The sequence below is a fragment of the Crinia signifera genome, chromosome 1, assembly GCF_055691185.1.
Source record: "Crinia signifera chromosome 1, ASM5569118v1, whole genome shotgun sequence".
Classification (NCBI taxonomy): domain Eukaryota; kingdom Metazoa; phylum Chordata; class Amphibia; order Anura; family Myobatrachidae; genus Crinia; species Crinia signifera.
Window position 1 is genome coordinate 186,841,908 of NC_139217.1, and position 17,101 is coordinate 186,859,008.

General features: G+C 41.8%; 1 protein-coding gene across 1 annotated transcript in view; it reads left to right on the forward strand.

The window, feature by feature from the left end:
• Positions 1-11,930: 11,930 nt before the first annotated feature.
• Positions 11,931-17,101, forward strand: part of EMCN (endomucin) — a 91,899-nt gene continuing 86,728 nt past the window's right edge. The window contains exon 1 of the mRNA XM_083157952.1: positions 11,931-12,080. Coding sequence (XP_083014078.1) covers positions 12,026-12,080 — 55 coding nt within the window. The 5' untranslated portion in view covers positions 11,931-12,025. The remainder of the gene's footprint in view (positions 12,081-17,101) is intronic.

A 17,101-nucleotide genomic window follows, 5' to 3' on the forward strand; every position in this document is an offset into this window, starting at 1 on the left:
CCCCAATATACAGAGAAGCCTTGACGCGGCTTGGGGGCATAGCATACACCTGCGCAGGTACAGTATATGTAACCAATATCTCTGAATTCTATTATCATGTAGTGTTCTAGATTGGTTACTAGCATTGCTCAGTGTGCTGAGGGAAAAAATGTCTTGTTTTACTTACCCAGTAATTAACCCCTCCCTCATGCACCTGTGAAATGCTACTGAACTAATTGAGCATCTACCACTATCTGTATGTATGTTGTTAGAGGCAGAAGGGAGCCCATATTAGGAGGAGATGTGGGTCCTGATATGCCACATGGAGTAGTCCGGGGTTGCTCCAAGGTAGGTAGCTCTTAGTTTGGATATATCAAGTAAGGAGCCATTATCATGTGGCTCCTTGCTGGTTAATCGTAGACCCAATTTAGGGTAACGGTGGTGTGGGGTGTGGTGCTCCTGGACTGGATGGGCTGGGTGGCTTTAGTGCGGCATGCCCTTACATTTTATTAACACTTTTCCCTCACTAACACTATCTCTATCCTATTTTAATTACATTCATTTATCTCTCTCTTTTTATATAGCTTTGGCTTCCTATAACTAATTATTAACACTTAGTATATCACTGGCATGCCGCACTGGGCTTCCCAGCTTATGATGGTTTTTTAAGGTGCCGCACCCTGCACCTAGATATAGCGCTAGGGACCCCCAATATACAGAGAAGCCTTGACGCGGCTTGGGGGCATAGCATACACCTGCGCAGGTATATGTAACCAATATCTCTGAATTCTATTATCATGTAGTGTTCTAGATTGGTTACTAGCATTGCTCAGTGTGCTGAGGGAAAAAATGTCTTGTTTTACTTACCCAGTAATTAACCCCTCCCTCATGCACCTGGGAAATGCTACTGAACTAATTGAGCATCTACCACTATCTGTATATATAATGTGAACTAGGGCACTACTATGGGGCATAACATGTACAATAACTATAAAGTGAGAGTGTTGTCTCTCTAGAAGCATTAGGGTGTGGGCCATTACAAAATGTTGCTATGGGGCCCACAATTTTCTAGCTATGTCAATACATAACAATAATAATTGATGGTAACAGCTATGGATGTGGGAAATGGGGCAGTTGCTGAGGTAAGGGTTTTAAAAGTGTTTTTTTTTTCTCAAAATATTAATTGTTGGGTGAAACAGATTATACAATCTCTGATCAATATTATGAGGGTTTTTTTTGTCTTTAAAAAAAAAGCAAAGCTGAAAGGGGCTTGGTATATCTGTTCCATGATCACAATGTCAATGTTTATTATGTAGACATTAATATGCCAACATGAAACATTTTGACATGTGATTTTGTACATTCTTCATGACTGCATACCACTGAAAGTATGAGTGCTCACATCATACAGCCCAATAAACAATTGTTTAATTCAAATGTGTTGAACATAAATACAGTTGAGAATGATTTTGTTTTGTTTTGCTGTTACAGCAGTATACATTTATCCTTATCAAGCTTTCAAGTGTATCAGACTGTGAGCTTAGGCAGGGTGCTCCAACCTGTAAATCAGGAGCAGTGAAGTCCAAACCTACTTTTGGAATCCCAGGAGAGAACCACTTCTGTCCCAGGTAGTGAGGAAACCCATTTCTGTTGGTGATTGTGACAGGAGCAGCAGGGGTGGTTCCAGAGCAAAACGACAGGGGGGATACAATAAGTGGGGGAGATGGGGGTTGGGAGTTCTGGGGAGATATTTTGAGCCCATCGAAGGAGGCCACGCTCCTAAGTAAGTGGGTGAGAACCCGCAACAAGGGCATGGCCACAAACAGGAGGGTTAGGTTCTGGGGTACAGGGGGTGGTAGGCAATAGTAGGGTGTGTTAGGGTGGTGGAGGGAGAGGGTTAGGGTTCTACAGAGCCTCTGTCGAATTTTACAATCCTGTCTTTTAACCACCGCATCCTAAACACTGAGATATCAAGATGTACATCCTGATTAAATTCTTTGAATAAGAATGAAACGTTGATAACTGACATTGGAGTCTGACTGTTTATTGCCATGAGTGCCGTCCTTTCCCTGTCCCTTATTAGTGAGGGCACCGGGCCCAGTAACTACTAGGATTTGAGTGCGGGATGCTTTAAATATATAAGCAGGTAAAGGTATGCACATGTCTTCCTGAAGACGTGGGAACTGGCCACAAGACGTTGAGGGAAATAAAGCTATTGAATTTATGCTGCAGCGCATCGCCTGTTTTGTGGTGGGTGCCAATCCGATTACAGAGGCACCCGGGGGACTTTATAACAATTTTTGGTGCAAGGTGAAAAAAGACGTTTCAGGGTTCGCAGACCCCTTTTTCAAGGTGTACAAAAACATAAGTACTTGAACAAAGGGAAGGGCGGTAGGCTGCGTCCCCGTTTCTAGGTGTCCCCACTGCTAAGCAGCGGGGCTGGCCGGGCGCCTCCTGTGTTTACTAAAGAGCGTATCTTGTTGCTAGGACACTGTCACTGCGTATGCCAGCTCCTGCATCTAAGTTTTAAGGAATCTAATGCCACTATACCATGGGTATCTAAATTCAACACTTCGAGCGCAGTGGTACCTCGAGCCACGAGGGCTCTGTGGCCCATAGTGTCTACTGACATGAACCTTCCCTTCTACAAGAACACTAGGCCTATGGTGTGTTATAGCAGGGGCAAAAATACAAAAAAAAAATTAGTACACAAGGTCATATCTGACTTCAGAAAAGATACAACAAGTAGAAGTTTCCTGAACAAGCCACCAGGTTGTTACCGCTGCTTAAAATGTACGACGTGCAACCACATGCTTACCGGTAACACCTTTCAGGACACGGCTGGTAAGAAAACATTTAAGATTAGACATGTGCTTAACTGCCAGTCATCATTTATAGTTTACGTCATAATCTGTCCGTGCCAGGTACGATATGTCGGCAAGACCGTACGCACCGTACTTGTTTCCCAGTCGATGATCATGTCCTCAGGGTGAATGTTCCAATACATGTCACCCCTGGCAGCTGCTCTCCATAAGTGCACTTTGGGGGGAGCGGGATGCAATGTGGATGTAGCCTGAGGGACAGTGCCACGGAGCTGCTGTTGAAACAGTCACAGATTAGGAAGCACTGTCTGCGTTGTTGTTTGAAGTTCAGTGTGGGTGGAGAGAGTACAGCTCCTCATCGGCATGCACAGTGCAGCGTCATGGCATCACAACGCCCAGTGGGATCAAACCATGTGACGAGTAACCGTGGGGTTACTCAGGATGTTTATTGTCTGCTTCAACCTGGCGGAGGAGCAGACATCATAGAAACAAAATGAGCTGCGTGTTTTTTTGTGCCCCTTGATCCTTGGGGCCCGGGTCAGATGACCCCCTTGACTCCCCCTGTCACCGGCCCTGTAGCCAGGATGATAAGCACTGTAACGCTTACTCTTACCATCATCCTAATCCTTCCCTTCTTCAGAGGGTGCATATTAGATGTGCATACCTCCCAACAAAGCCCATTCTAGGAGGGACAAATTGCTCTATATAATATGATTGGTGTCAGGTGTGTTGAATATATAATTTATAATAAAATTATTTCATCACATAAATTAAGAGGGAAAACCAAGTAAAGTGGAATGTGTCCCTCCTGGAATGGATCATATGGGAGGTATGGATTATGTACTGTATATGAGATGCCAGCAAATCAGCTCCTACCTGCCATGTTACAGGCTGGGTTTGAAAAATTTCATGTAGGAGCTGATTGGCTGGCTGTTTATCACTGTCCACATTTTCATTTTTTGAAGCTTGATACATCTGGCCCTTAAACTAATAATTTAATAATGCCTGGGTACTGTTTACAGCTCTACCTAATGGAAATACAATTATTTTATAAAAATGATTTTGCAGTGGAACCAACACAACTTTAAACAACCTTAAAATAGAAAAATAAAATCTAATGTACCATCTATCTTGTCACATGCATGAATCACAGCAGCCTCTGTACTACTTACACAATGGGACAGGAATATTGAGAGATAGTGATGTCACAGTGCTCAGGCTGGGAGGCCCGTTGACAGAGGGGGGCCTAACCCTAACTTTCCCCTCCCACACCATAATGCTGACCATCCCATCCCAAAGAATAACCCAAACCCTCCCGCAGCCAAATCTTAACCCTTCCCCTGCACCATAATGCTAACCCTACCCTTAACTACCATAATTTGGTCATATTTTGAGCACACCTATTTTCTTAGGAGAAATGGATATATGTTCAGACAAAGCAGTCTGTGATGGCCAGTGGCTGCACCTAGATGTCACCTGCCAGGGGATAACACAAAAATAACAGCTACTGACAGAAGCTGGTACTGCATTGTAAGAATATGTGTAGCACCTGGCTCCTGTCACAGTGTAAGAGCTGTCACTACAGCCCCAGCTGTCTCTGGAGCAGACCACAACTCCCAGACCCCCAAACATAGAAACACTGCGGCCTCCTTTCACCATCGGTGCTTTAAGAGAGGTGGAGTCCCTCCCCTCTGCCAGGAGCAGCGTCTCTCAATAGGGTCTGAGCACTAGAGCGTTCACTCTATTGCGTATACGCATACCTCCGGAACAATGGCACATTGCACCTATTATAAATATGTCACTGCCTTTTATACTGAGCCTCTGACCCAGGATATTGCCATGCATCGGGGTCCTGGCTTGGTGTGAAAGTGTCCACCTAGGTTGTGTGTCCTGGGACTGGCTTGGCTAATCTGGCTTGGCTAACCAGGGTTATACAAACTGGGTCATGCTAAAAGTATTGGATCACCAGCGCATGGAGATGATGATATTTCCAAATACCAGCAAAGAGCATCCCAGCAATAACTCAGTCCAGCTTGCAGTGCGAATGCAGTTTTATGCAGATGTGATACGGCTTGAAATTGTAATAACCAAGGTCGGATGTAATAACCTTGTGATAACCAAGGTTTTCAGTCTTAAAGGGTTATGAGATTGCACATACTGTAGCCTACAGCATATTATACTTGTGGATAGATATTGCTATATTTTCTTTAACATAGATCTATAGATTTACCTTCTCTTTACTAATTAATATTAATGAAAGTAAACAGAAGCAAAGTACAGTAGTATCTTATAAACACTGGACACTTCAATAAATCACTATAGACGTTACTTTAAAAAGACAAGAAAGCTACTGTACCTTGAAATGGCAATGAAATATGATTATGCAGTAATACTAGTTTTCTCCTCTAATTATGTGTATAAAATGCATATCTTTTATTTAAATCATGTTCTCTCTCGGCTTTGCAAGTCAATAGTGGGCTATGGATGTAAAATAATGCAAAATATTACTTTATAACCATGATTTCAATTGGCTGACTATGTGGGGCCATCACTATAACAATGCCCATTGTTGATTGGCACCAACATTAGGACAGGAAACCTTTATATCCTAACACAGACACCGCAAAGCATACTATGCAGGCAAGGTCTTCATGACATATGGATTCATTTAAAAAAACAAACTAAAAAAGAAAACTCCTTTATCCCACTTTGGACGAGTGTGTGTTTGGAGGTATGTGTACTAAGTACTTATTGAATATTCAGATAACATATATTGTTGGGGGTGTGCATATGTGCATGTGCAAACCCCCTGTGTGAACGCCTTGAGTAAGTATAACACATTTGCAAAAGCGTTCACACTGGCAGGTGCGGGAAGGGGACAGGCAGGGGGCAGCAGAAGGGAAATGTGATGTGAAAATGACGCCCAAAATTCAGCCATCTCCGCCCATGACTTTTATCTGCAAACAGAGAAAAAAATCTGTCGATGGTCATCGACCTCAGGATGTTTTTGCCTAGACGGCTGCATTCATTCGGCGATGCGGCGCTTACCTGTTTGCTAGGCTGCGAGTATACGCAGCCTAGCACACAATGCCTTGTGGAGCCTCTGGGTGCTCTCATTAGAGCCTTCATAGCAGTTCTAGGAACTCTATAACATACTGTAGGTGTAACAATGTAAAGCATGCCTTATGCTCTTCTCAGATGTGCACGATCTGAGGAATGTATAGCGGAATGTCTAGGCTGCAGATAAACCCAGGGCCAATAAAAGCCTAATAAAAGTGGACATGGGTAGATATTGAAGGGTGGCCACACCCCTTTGTGAATACGGTGACACTCACAGAAGCTGGACGTTAGACACCGATGGATTTTTAGGTGCATGGTTACACCTGTAAATGCCCCTATGCTCTCATGGTAACCCCAGTTGAACCAGTATATCTGGCACCACTACACAATTGAAGCTTCTATCACTGTACTGTATCTGACTTGTGTTTTTCATGTGTAGTTTTATTTTTGTGCATCTTAGGTTATCCAAGGTCTCTGCGGATTATCTGAAACATTACCAAACCCACATGTTATTTAATTGAATAAAAATATCCCAGCAATGAAAAAATAATTTAAAAACGATATTTTCTCTTAAGTGCATATTTTCATCTAAGTATCAGTAGCTAAATGGAAAATGCAAATACACCATCTAATGTTATCCAGTTATACAAATTTATTGCAATAAGAAATCTTAAGAAGCCAAATGAGGTTTTCAAGGCATTGTTAAATATAGCAATTACAGAACCTAAGTATAAGCAGCAGAGCATGGAAACTACTCTATGTAATGTACAACAAATTCCTGTATTCTACTGTATGTTCTGCAAACCCTAACGCCATATTTAAAGATATATCTATCTATCTGTATATACTAGTAAGCCTGTGTGGTGAACGAGAATTAGTAGGCCAGTAACCCTTTATTTACCTTGTTACTTGAGATCTCGCCACCTTCTTCTTCTCTGCGATAGACTCTGAAGTACAGGTAAGTACTAGGCAAACAAGAAGTTTCAAGGCGTTTATTTGCAGCAAGTACACTTGAGGTCGGGCAGCGAACAGGGCTACCTATCAGAACGTTATGCAAGAAATGGGTGAAACTTCACAAAGTACAATAAGCACAATATTGCAAGATAAGGCACGTCTAAGTGTCTCTACATACAACTGCTGCAACAATGTCTAACCAACCGGTGGTGAGTAATAATACAATTAAACTACTTAGTTATGATATCTATTTCTTTCTGATGCTGCTAGCCAACACTGGCTTAAGTGAGCACAACCAGGAAGCACTCGCTAGGTATAAACTATACGTAAAAGATTCAGCGCCCTCATGTAGACCAGCAGTGCCACCAAAGATGCACGTTAGAGAATCGCTCTAGATAATAGACTTACTAGATAATGCACTTCAACAATGGTTAGGAAAGTCAAACGTATCACTTTACACAAATAACTGGTAACCATTATGTTACTGGATAGCCAGTTATACCTTAAGCTTGTCACTGTCCCTGAGAACAGACCTGTGCACAGGATTTGTAAAGACAATGCTGGGCGAAGGCCTTATTTTCACCACCAACCGGTAGGTGAGAAGAGTAGGAACTGTAATGTCTTCCCTCACTGAGGGCCTTATTCTAGTTCACTCTTTCTGACAAAATCTTTCTTAGATGGACAAAACCATATGCACTGCAGGGGGGCAGATGTAAAATGTGCAGAGAGAAATAGATTTGGGTGAGTTATTTTGTTTCTGTGCAGGGTAAATACTGACTGCTTTATTTTTACACTGCAATATAGATCTAATTTTGAAGTAAAACCCCTTCCAAATCTAATTCTCTCTGCACAAGTTACATCTGCCCCACCTGCAGTGCACATGGTTTTGTCCATCTAAGAAGGAATTTGTCAGAAAGAATTAACTAGAATAACCCCCTGAGGGTGTTCGCAATATCAGTCCCTGATACAAGATGGCACTGCTGTTCCAATAGTCTCTGGGACTCTGGTTTTTTATTAGAGTACTTGGCTCCTCAATACAGATGGAGCTAAAGGCCTGATTATAGGTCCGTGTGTGCCTCTGAAGGTTGGAGTGCTTACTGGTTACTGGTTATACACCAGTGCTTACTGGTTATACACTGGTGACCTTCTAGGTGGGGGCTTAGTAAGTCGATTACTCCTCTTTCTCCAATAACTGGCCCATTGAGGCGCTTAGACTGATCCCCTGCAGGGGTTAGGTGGTACCTTCAGTGTGTGTGAGGGGTCTGTCCGTGTGCCTATGGAGAGCACCTGTACTCACCACCCACAATGTCCCAATGCCTGCTGGTCACAGCATGGGAGGTGGCCAAGTAGTAGATGTTAGTCACACATGGGATCTGGAGGCCTCAGTCGGGTCCCTCTTGGTCTGGGTTCCCGACTGTTCTCCTGGGTCACTCTCTCTGGTGTGCCCCCTCGCTTTCCCCTGTTTGGGCCCTATGTGCTGCTGCTGGGTACTACTGGTGTCATGCACTACTCATGCAGGGGAGTCTGGTGGTGTTTCAGCTTTCTCTCACTCTCTCTCCTTCTCCCTGCTGGGTCTCAGTGGCTGGGTACCGGACACTTTCCCCGGCAGCTCCTGTACTGCCCCATGATGGGATTGCCGCTGCTCTCTGCTGTCTTTTTGCCACGCACTCACTCACTTCCACCTCTGTCCTCCCACTTCCTTCTTGCAGTACCACCCACCCCCTTTCAAGCCCTTGTCCAGATGGTGCACAGCCCCTGGGTCTTAGCAATATATGTACACAGCTTAAGGGCTAACCTGTCTCCTCGTAGTCATGGTTACTTAGCAACCCATTTAACAATGGTCTCCTGCAAGACCTTGTGATGTTGTGTCCTGGGCCAACACGGGGTACCCCCCCAAAGGTGGGGTGGGGTACCACACCCACTCAAAGCAAATGCTTCGAAAGCTAGTTGGCTACCTTGTGATTACCTCTGTGTTTGTGCATGTGTGAGAGAGAAAGAGATGTAGTTTCACTTGCTGCCAACAGATGGCAGTGTTTCAGAGACACGCAAGCAAACACTAGACATATATATATCAGGGGCGGTATGACACAGGCAGTGGCACAGTCAGCAACAACCCCTTGGTGTACAAACATTACAACAGTGTTAAGTCTTACCTTAGATACAAGTAAGAAGTGGTGCATACGAGATCATACACATACTGTATGCACCACTTCTTACTTGTATTTAAGGTAAGACTTATGGAGGTAGTGAAAGAGAAATTAAGCTCATTTGAAAGAGAACACCATATCTCAAATGACCCAGATGGAAAGCCTGAGTGGATGAGTTACTGCAATATAAAAGAGAAAAGCTTAATAAAGTCCAGCAAGACTATGCCTCCCACATAGTATATACATGGTTGAATAATACTCAAACCAACCCCAAGAAATATGCTGGCCCGTGATTTCATATACAATGAGCGGGATATGTAATTTCAAGTACCCCAGCAAGTGAATCTGAGGAGCAGACATCAGGCACAACACCAATGGCATCTATCACTGTAGGGGTCAATACTCTGGCCACAACCTCCAATCGAGGAAGAGAAAGAAGCGTGGGGGCAAACAAGGAGGGGAACGACATCGGTCCTCTGCGCGAATGCACGGAGGACCGAAAGAATATGAATAAGGCCCATATTGGAAAAGCAAAACCTCTGTGATGGTCCAATTAAGCTAACCCTCACATGCAGCAAAACAAATATTGGCTTTCTCAACATTTCCCTGAAGGTAGAGGCAGGGCGGATTACTACCAGCCTCTACACAACACCAACTGATCGCAACACCATCTTGAGATACGATAGCCACCACCCAAGGGTGACAGTGCGAGGGTTACCTTATATACAGTACATCCATGTGTGCCACACCACTAGCGACCAAGCTGTGCTGGACACACAACTAGATATTATGACATTATTTTTTATAGAGGATATCCCCTAAAAGAACTAATTAAAGCAAAACAAAAAGCTGGTTCCAAAAGCAGACATGAATTTATAATGAAGGTTCACAAAAAAAACAAAAAACATAATTCCTCTGGTCAACCAATTTAACACGAATAGTATAATAATATACGAGCAATAGAGCCAAATCACTATCTCTGACCCTGAGTTAAAATTCTTAAAAGGGACCAGAATCATGCCATGCTACTCACGAAGCCACAGTATAAAAGACCTAGTTGAGAAAACAGACATTTCACAGTTAAAATAAAATCGACGCAAGCTAGCTTTTTGGGTCGCCGTAACGGTTGTTTACAGTTTTTTATATAGCGCAGCAGATTCCATTGCGCTTTACTATTGTATATATATATATATATATATATATATATATATATAGAGAGAGATAGAGAGAGAGAGAGAGAGAGAGAGAGAGAGAGAGAGAGAGAGAAAGAGAGAGAGAGAGCAAAAACTGCAACCACATATTTCTGTTGCCAATTGAAAGTCTTTGGCATTAGAAAATAATATTATATTAAAATGAATAAAATGATAGGGTACAAAAAGCACTGATAGTTTTAGCTCTAGTATAGACAATTTTCGGGGTTCATTTTTGGGATTAAATGAAGGTTATGAGATCACCCCCTTTATTAATAGATACATTTACCTTATTCCAAAGGTTTCTCTTGATATATTTTCGGTACTTGTTTCCTAGCACGGCGCCCATCTCGTTGATTGTATGCCTTGTATGCGCTCGCCATGCTTCGGGCTCGGTGGCTCGCTGCACTTGCCACACTATATAAAATCAACTCCACGCCGACATGGATAGTGGGGGTATGAAAAGGTCGGAGGACGCGTACCACCGCCCCCCTCGCGGGCTCGCTGCGCTCGCCACGCTTCGGGTTGATGTTGATCGTGGCATGGCGTTAACAATGGGGGGGCATTTGACATAATTCACCGTCAGGGTGGGTTTACTATTAAAAATCGGGTCTGGGGGGCATTTAACATTGGGTCCAATGTAAAATCGGGTCTCAGGGACCCTTTTTACATTTGTTCCAATGTAAAAATCGGGTCGGTCGCGTCGGTCGCATCGCATGCCATTATAATGGCATGCGATGCGACCGATTTTCAAAGTGCGTTATAAACGTGTTTAAGGCCCAAAAATCGGGTCGTCGGGTCCCATCGCATACCTTAAGTTAAGGTATGCAATGGGACCCGACGGGCGCCGTGCTAGGAAACAAGTACCACATTTTTTAATTTTGGTATTTTTATAGCTCCTTTATATATTTGAAGTGGTATATCTGTAACTACACAGATTTTTATTGACTGTATTATATTAATATGGAATATGGTACACAGCTTGTCTGTTTTGATATGCAGGACGGAACTTTGCTAATAATAATGCATGATGCACTGCTTAGTACAGTATGTATGCACCTTATGTTCAAGGAAGGTAACATGTACAGTATCTGCATTTTTATAAATCGAATTCTCTCTGCATGTGCTTTCTCTAGAGATTGTATATACTGGCTGCAGGCAGGAGTTTTTGGAAAGCGACTTTGGAAAAATGCATAAAGCAACTATTTTATACAATCGAATACCCCAAATCCTTTTAATATGACCATTAATTGACTTATATTCTGTTTGGGGTACAGACTGATTTCTATATTTTTACCTACACTTTTCTCTGTTTTTGCGCGAGAGAATTATCAGATATCTTACATCATGCATTTGCAATCGAATAGGTTGAATCAGAGGAGTGCAAATACCCAGCAAAAGCCATTTTTAATGGCACTTTTCATGCCACCCAAAGTTAGCTCATGATAAATTACTGCATGTTCGTGGCTAATTGAATTCACCAATAATCTTTACTTGTCTGACTGCCGCCATGTTGGATTCCTATTTATCTGTATTGATGTGAAACATATATTTCGCATGGAACACATAATTAGAAATATTAGCGCTTAAGATGTCAGCGCCCACATGGTTAAAAAATTATGATTTTAAAGAACAACATGCCTACATGCCAAATGATTTGAGCTTCCTGTGAAGTATTTAAACAATACATCCCCCGTGCTCTGAACTCCCAGCGGGAGCTTGTGCATTTCCTCCAGTTCTTTATCAGCCCTAAAATAAGCAGAATGAGGCTTTGCCCGTACACACCTTTTCCACATGATAATTAAGTCCTGCCTTGCTCAAGAAAAAAAAAACCAAAACATAGAGACAATTTGAGGGGGTGCCACAAAGAGCCATGAAGCCCATCGGAGCTGCTGCCTTGGTCCTCTGTTACATAAACCTGCTCACAGGTAATGCACAAAACTCTGCCTATACTGCAGCTGTCTCATGTATTGCTACTGTACTGCATACTCCATCTGTTGTCACTTCTAATAATGAAATTGCGTAATAAAATGTGCTGGAACCATTGTTACAAGTTATAAAGTTTTGTATATTTTATTTTACTTGCAACATTGTATAGATTGTTCTTTTACAATATAAGAAAAAATGACTATTATAGGTACTATCAATATACTGTATGTTGGGTTATTCTGGAAGACATCCACTATGCAAATACAAATGTAACAGAACTTGGTGTGAATTATTCTAATTTTGCTGATATGGCCACCAATCACTTCCACTATATTAATCTGTAGAGTGGCACATGCCAGGTCATGGGAACTAATTCAGTGGCATTTTCTATGTACTGTATCTAGACTGTAAACTGTCCCCTCTGTCATCAACCTCGTATGTTCTCTTACTGTTTCCATGTATGATGTTATTCTTTTGTGTGATTTGTTGTAAAGACAATCAACTGCTGCAGAATTGTGTGGCACCTTATAGGTAATGAGTGGGGATGATAATGTACATTATACAGTATGTAAAACAGTATATAAAGGATAAGCTTAATACATCTGACCCTAAGGGTGATAACTGGCAAATTCACAGAAGTTGAAGTGAATAAAAAAGTGAACAAAGACATTTTTTGTTTCATATAAAATTCACAGGTAGCTTATTAAAATCCTACAGCCATGGTCATAAAGTTTTACAATTATTAAGAGGCATGATTTAGGCTTCACCATAGAGACTGGGATTTGTTTCTGAATTCTACATCTGAGTGCCTAGCTGTAATGACATGAAGCTCATGACCCAGGGTTGCCTACTCTTAAAGTCTCCTCTCTGGGAGAAGTCTGGAGAGGAGACTGTCAGCAGCACTTCGGGGGGCTGATGTACAGCGGCGTAACTATAGCATGTGGGGGCGCCGGGGGCTGCGGTGCTATAGTTACACCCCCCCCCCAATCCCCCGCAGACTTACCTATCTCGCTGGTTCCAGCGGCTCCGTTCTTCTGCTGAGGACCACCACAAAATGGCCGCCCCCATATAGCACACAGTTCTCTGAAACTGTCTTCTGTATGGGGGCGGCCATTTTGTGGTGGTCCTCAGCAGAAGAAGAACGGAGCCGCCGGGACCAGCGCTATAGGTTAGGCTGCAGGGGATTGGGGGGGGGGTTTGCATGGGCTGCGGGGGATTGGGGGGGGTTTGCATGGGCGGCGGGGGATTGGGGGTGCTTGGCGGGGAGGCAGTTGGGGGGGGCGCCCCCCCTAACGGTGGGGGGGCGCCCAAAACTTAGTTACGCCACTGCTGATGTAGACTCATCAAGCCCCACCCCCAGTACTGAAAATCCCGCAATTTGCGGGTCTTTGAGGAGGGAGTGGGCGAAATGTTACGATTTTCATATTTTGTATCTTATTTTAATAACGAAATAAACAAAGAAAAAATGCTTTGCTTGTGATTTTGACTAAAAACATAACAATAATAAAACAAATTTAGCGATTAGCTGTGTATTTTTCCAAGTGAATTTTTTTTTTAAATTGTAATTTAGGAACACTACAAATAGTAGCAAAAAACAAAGGAACAAAACAATAGTATTCCATAAGTTCCAGTATAGTCAAAAAAATTATATATATATAGTATCTGTAAGCACAATGCTTAAAAATATGAGTTGGTGTTTGATTCTACCAAATTCTATCTGGGGGATATCCAGTTGGGCATTAGGTTTTGTATGCAAAAAACCTTGCAGACATCGTGCCCAATTTTGAATTACCCAGGGTATGCAAGCTCCCGGTACATGCCATATCCAATTTTAAAAAAGCATGCTTGGTGTACTGGATGCCTGTGTGCATCATCTATTCACCTCATGGACAGGGGGCTAGCAGTGTATGGAGGCTGGGGGCAGCCCAGCAGCTTTCCTTGGTGCTGGGCTTGCACCCAGCATGGCGATCGGCGGTCCTAGTGTGATGATTGGCGGTCCCGGGGCTTGGAGATGATGTCATCTCCGAGTGGCACTGCAGTGTAAATGGGAAACTCCTGGATCTGACCTGGATTAGAACCATGTTCCCAATACCGGGTTGGATTCGGATTTTACTGTAAAAGGGGTATTATTAACTTTGGTTAGATTATGATAGCCATCTCGATGGGTGTAGACCAGCGGTGGGCAATAAGTGACCTTTCATCTATTGATAAACTACACATCCCCAAGATGCCTTGCCTTAATTTGCTATTTGGCCATGCTGAAACTCATGCAAGGCATTGCAGGGATGCGTAGTTCATCAACAGCTGGGGGACCGCTTATTGCCCACCCCTAATGTAGACAATAGACAATAGAATGTTTTTATCTACTGTGGCTCTAATATGAAAAAAAAAAAACCGCAGGAAAGGTAAGTACTAGATACACATTAACATAAATTAGAGATTGAACTATATGGCATTATTAAATGTCATGTCACATTGGTGTCCTTGTCTTTACCCTAATATCTGTCCTACAGCATGTAAAAAGTAATTTAAAAAGCTGCAAAAAAGTCTCTGTCGTGCATTTTTTTTTTTAGAACACATGCTATTGTCTGCTAAGCTGCTAAGTGCAGAACCCATAGTATGTACTAATATTTAAAATAATAATTTACAAATCCATTAATAGGGTCTAGCTATAATTATAATATATGCATTGTTGCCAGTGTAAATTGAGTACTCAAATTTTGTAACCAATATTTCATGAATTTTTTTAGGAATGTTATTACTTTTGGCAAATTTAGGGATAATCGATACAGACAGTATGATCCAATATTTTCATAGAAAGTCATTTACAAGGTCCTGCAGCTGCAAACAAGAAAACACCTTCACCCTTCTTGGTCCACCCAGCCATATCATGTTGCACCTATTCATTGCTCTTGGGTTCTGCCTCAACAAACTAGAATTATATCTAAAGCTGCAGTGAACCTAGAAATTCTTTACAGCAATACTATGGGGGAAATGTACTAAGATTGAAGTTTTATTCCACATGGAATTTTGCTATGGGCAACCAATCAGAATCTATTTATGTAGCACCTTCTAGAAAATAATAGATAGTATCTGATTGGTTGCCGATATCAACATCCCATGTGAAATAGAACTTAGTAAATGTCCCCCTATATATCAAACTTCAACCCTCTTTTCTTAAGAGCACTCAAATCCATAAACACTTGCATCATCTCATACAGCAGTGCCATTGCACCCCCCCCCCCCCCCCCTGTGTTTGCCTATGTGGTAGATTTGCACAATCCTAGCCCAGTGTCCAGCTTAAGAATAGTTAAGATCCCATTAAAAAAGAGTAGAACATTCAGTATATTCAGTATGCAGTATAGAAAATTCTTTAAGACACAGTGGTGTTATACTAGAGGTTGGTGTAAACAAGCAGCATTGCATTATTATTTTTATTTACAAATATACTAATCGTATGGTTATTTTAAAAGCAATTTAAACTACTGCACTTGCACTTCAGAGATTTTAATGTATTTGACAGCTGCCCATTCAGAATTGTATTCGTGTATATGAATTAACTTTGCAAGAAAACCTTTCAGGGAATGAACAATGTAAGTAAGTGTCTAAATGGGTTTATGTAAGATGCTCAGAGAATCGTTCAGCTTTTCTTTAATCGCAGAACATTGTATGTGTAGCCATAGAATCAAAATATATGATTAAACAGAAAATAAAGACAGCCTTTACATCAAGTTGGTATTAAATCACACATATTTCAGATTACCTATCCTTCAATTGTTAGTACATGAATTTCTTTTCAAAAGAAAATCTCTTAAGTACTGCCAATTTTCTAAGCTGGCATATATTTTCCTCTTTCATCTTTTTTGTGTGATTCACAAACAATATAAAAAGGAACAGAACACAAACATGTATGTAACAAGAAAAGCTGCTTTGTAATAATAATAAGGAAGGCTGAGAAAGGCACACCTTAGTGTAGGATTTAGCTTACTAACAATTGCTAGGCTACAGTCGAGATTGGCAGCGGTACAAGTCATTTTATAGAGGTGTGGAGTTCCGGCGTTATCATTTTAAAATTCCCCTCTTTTCACACCATTTATTGGAATATCCTTCCACATTGTAGTTTGTATTTGTATATGTACATGGAGTTTGCAGTAGATGTACATTATAAAGATGGGCCATTGATGATAAATGAATTATACAGCTTGCTGTTGAGGGTAGGTTTGGGAACAATTAATGTCAATCTATATTGGTGACATCATCAAACCTTTGCAGACAAATCCAGAGAAAAGGGAGTGTAGTACAGCAACATTGTAGGACATGTTGTAATAAGCTTTGTACTTTAGTACAGATGAGTTTTTGGGTACACAGGTGATGGCAAACCTGACGTGGTCGTGTAATATATAATCAGAAATGAAAAAAATCTCAACAACGTCTCTATTTCCTGAGGCATCCTAGGTTTGCAGGTGTGTCTAGACAACACAGCAAACTCCAATCCTCGAGAGCTACCAACAGTTTACATTTTCCAGACAACCTAGCTGCTGCACAGGTGCACTCATTACACACTGACACATTTTAAAAGATCCACAGGTGGAGCTAATTACTTCACTTGTGATTCTGTGAGGAGATCTGGAAAACATTAACTGCTGGTAGCTCTCGAGGACTGGAGTTGGCTACCCCAGGTCTAGACTGACTGTGGTAAACTTCTACAGATGCTCGAATGAAAGCATTTTGATATTTGGCATTACAGTATTGACTGGTTTGGCAACTGTACTTCTAGGTAACATTCTACTTTAGAGAGAATTTTAGGTATTGCAAGTAAAATCCCTGAAGTGCAATAGCCAACCATTAAGGATCTTTATTAAGAGTTTTAAGAAGAAACAACAATATGTTATTGGAACTGAGGCACCCTTTTCACAACCTTTTTGATAAAGGGGGCATGTACGAATCGTTTGCATAATATCTTTCTTCCGTCGGCTGTCTGCATGCTGAATATATGAGTTAGCGATTGGAATTTTAGGAT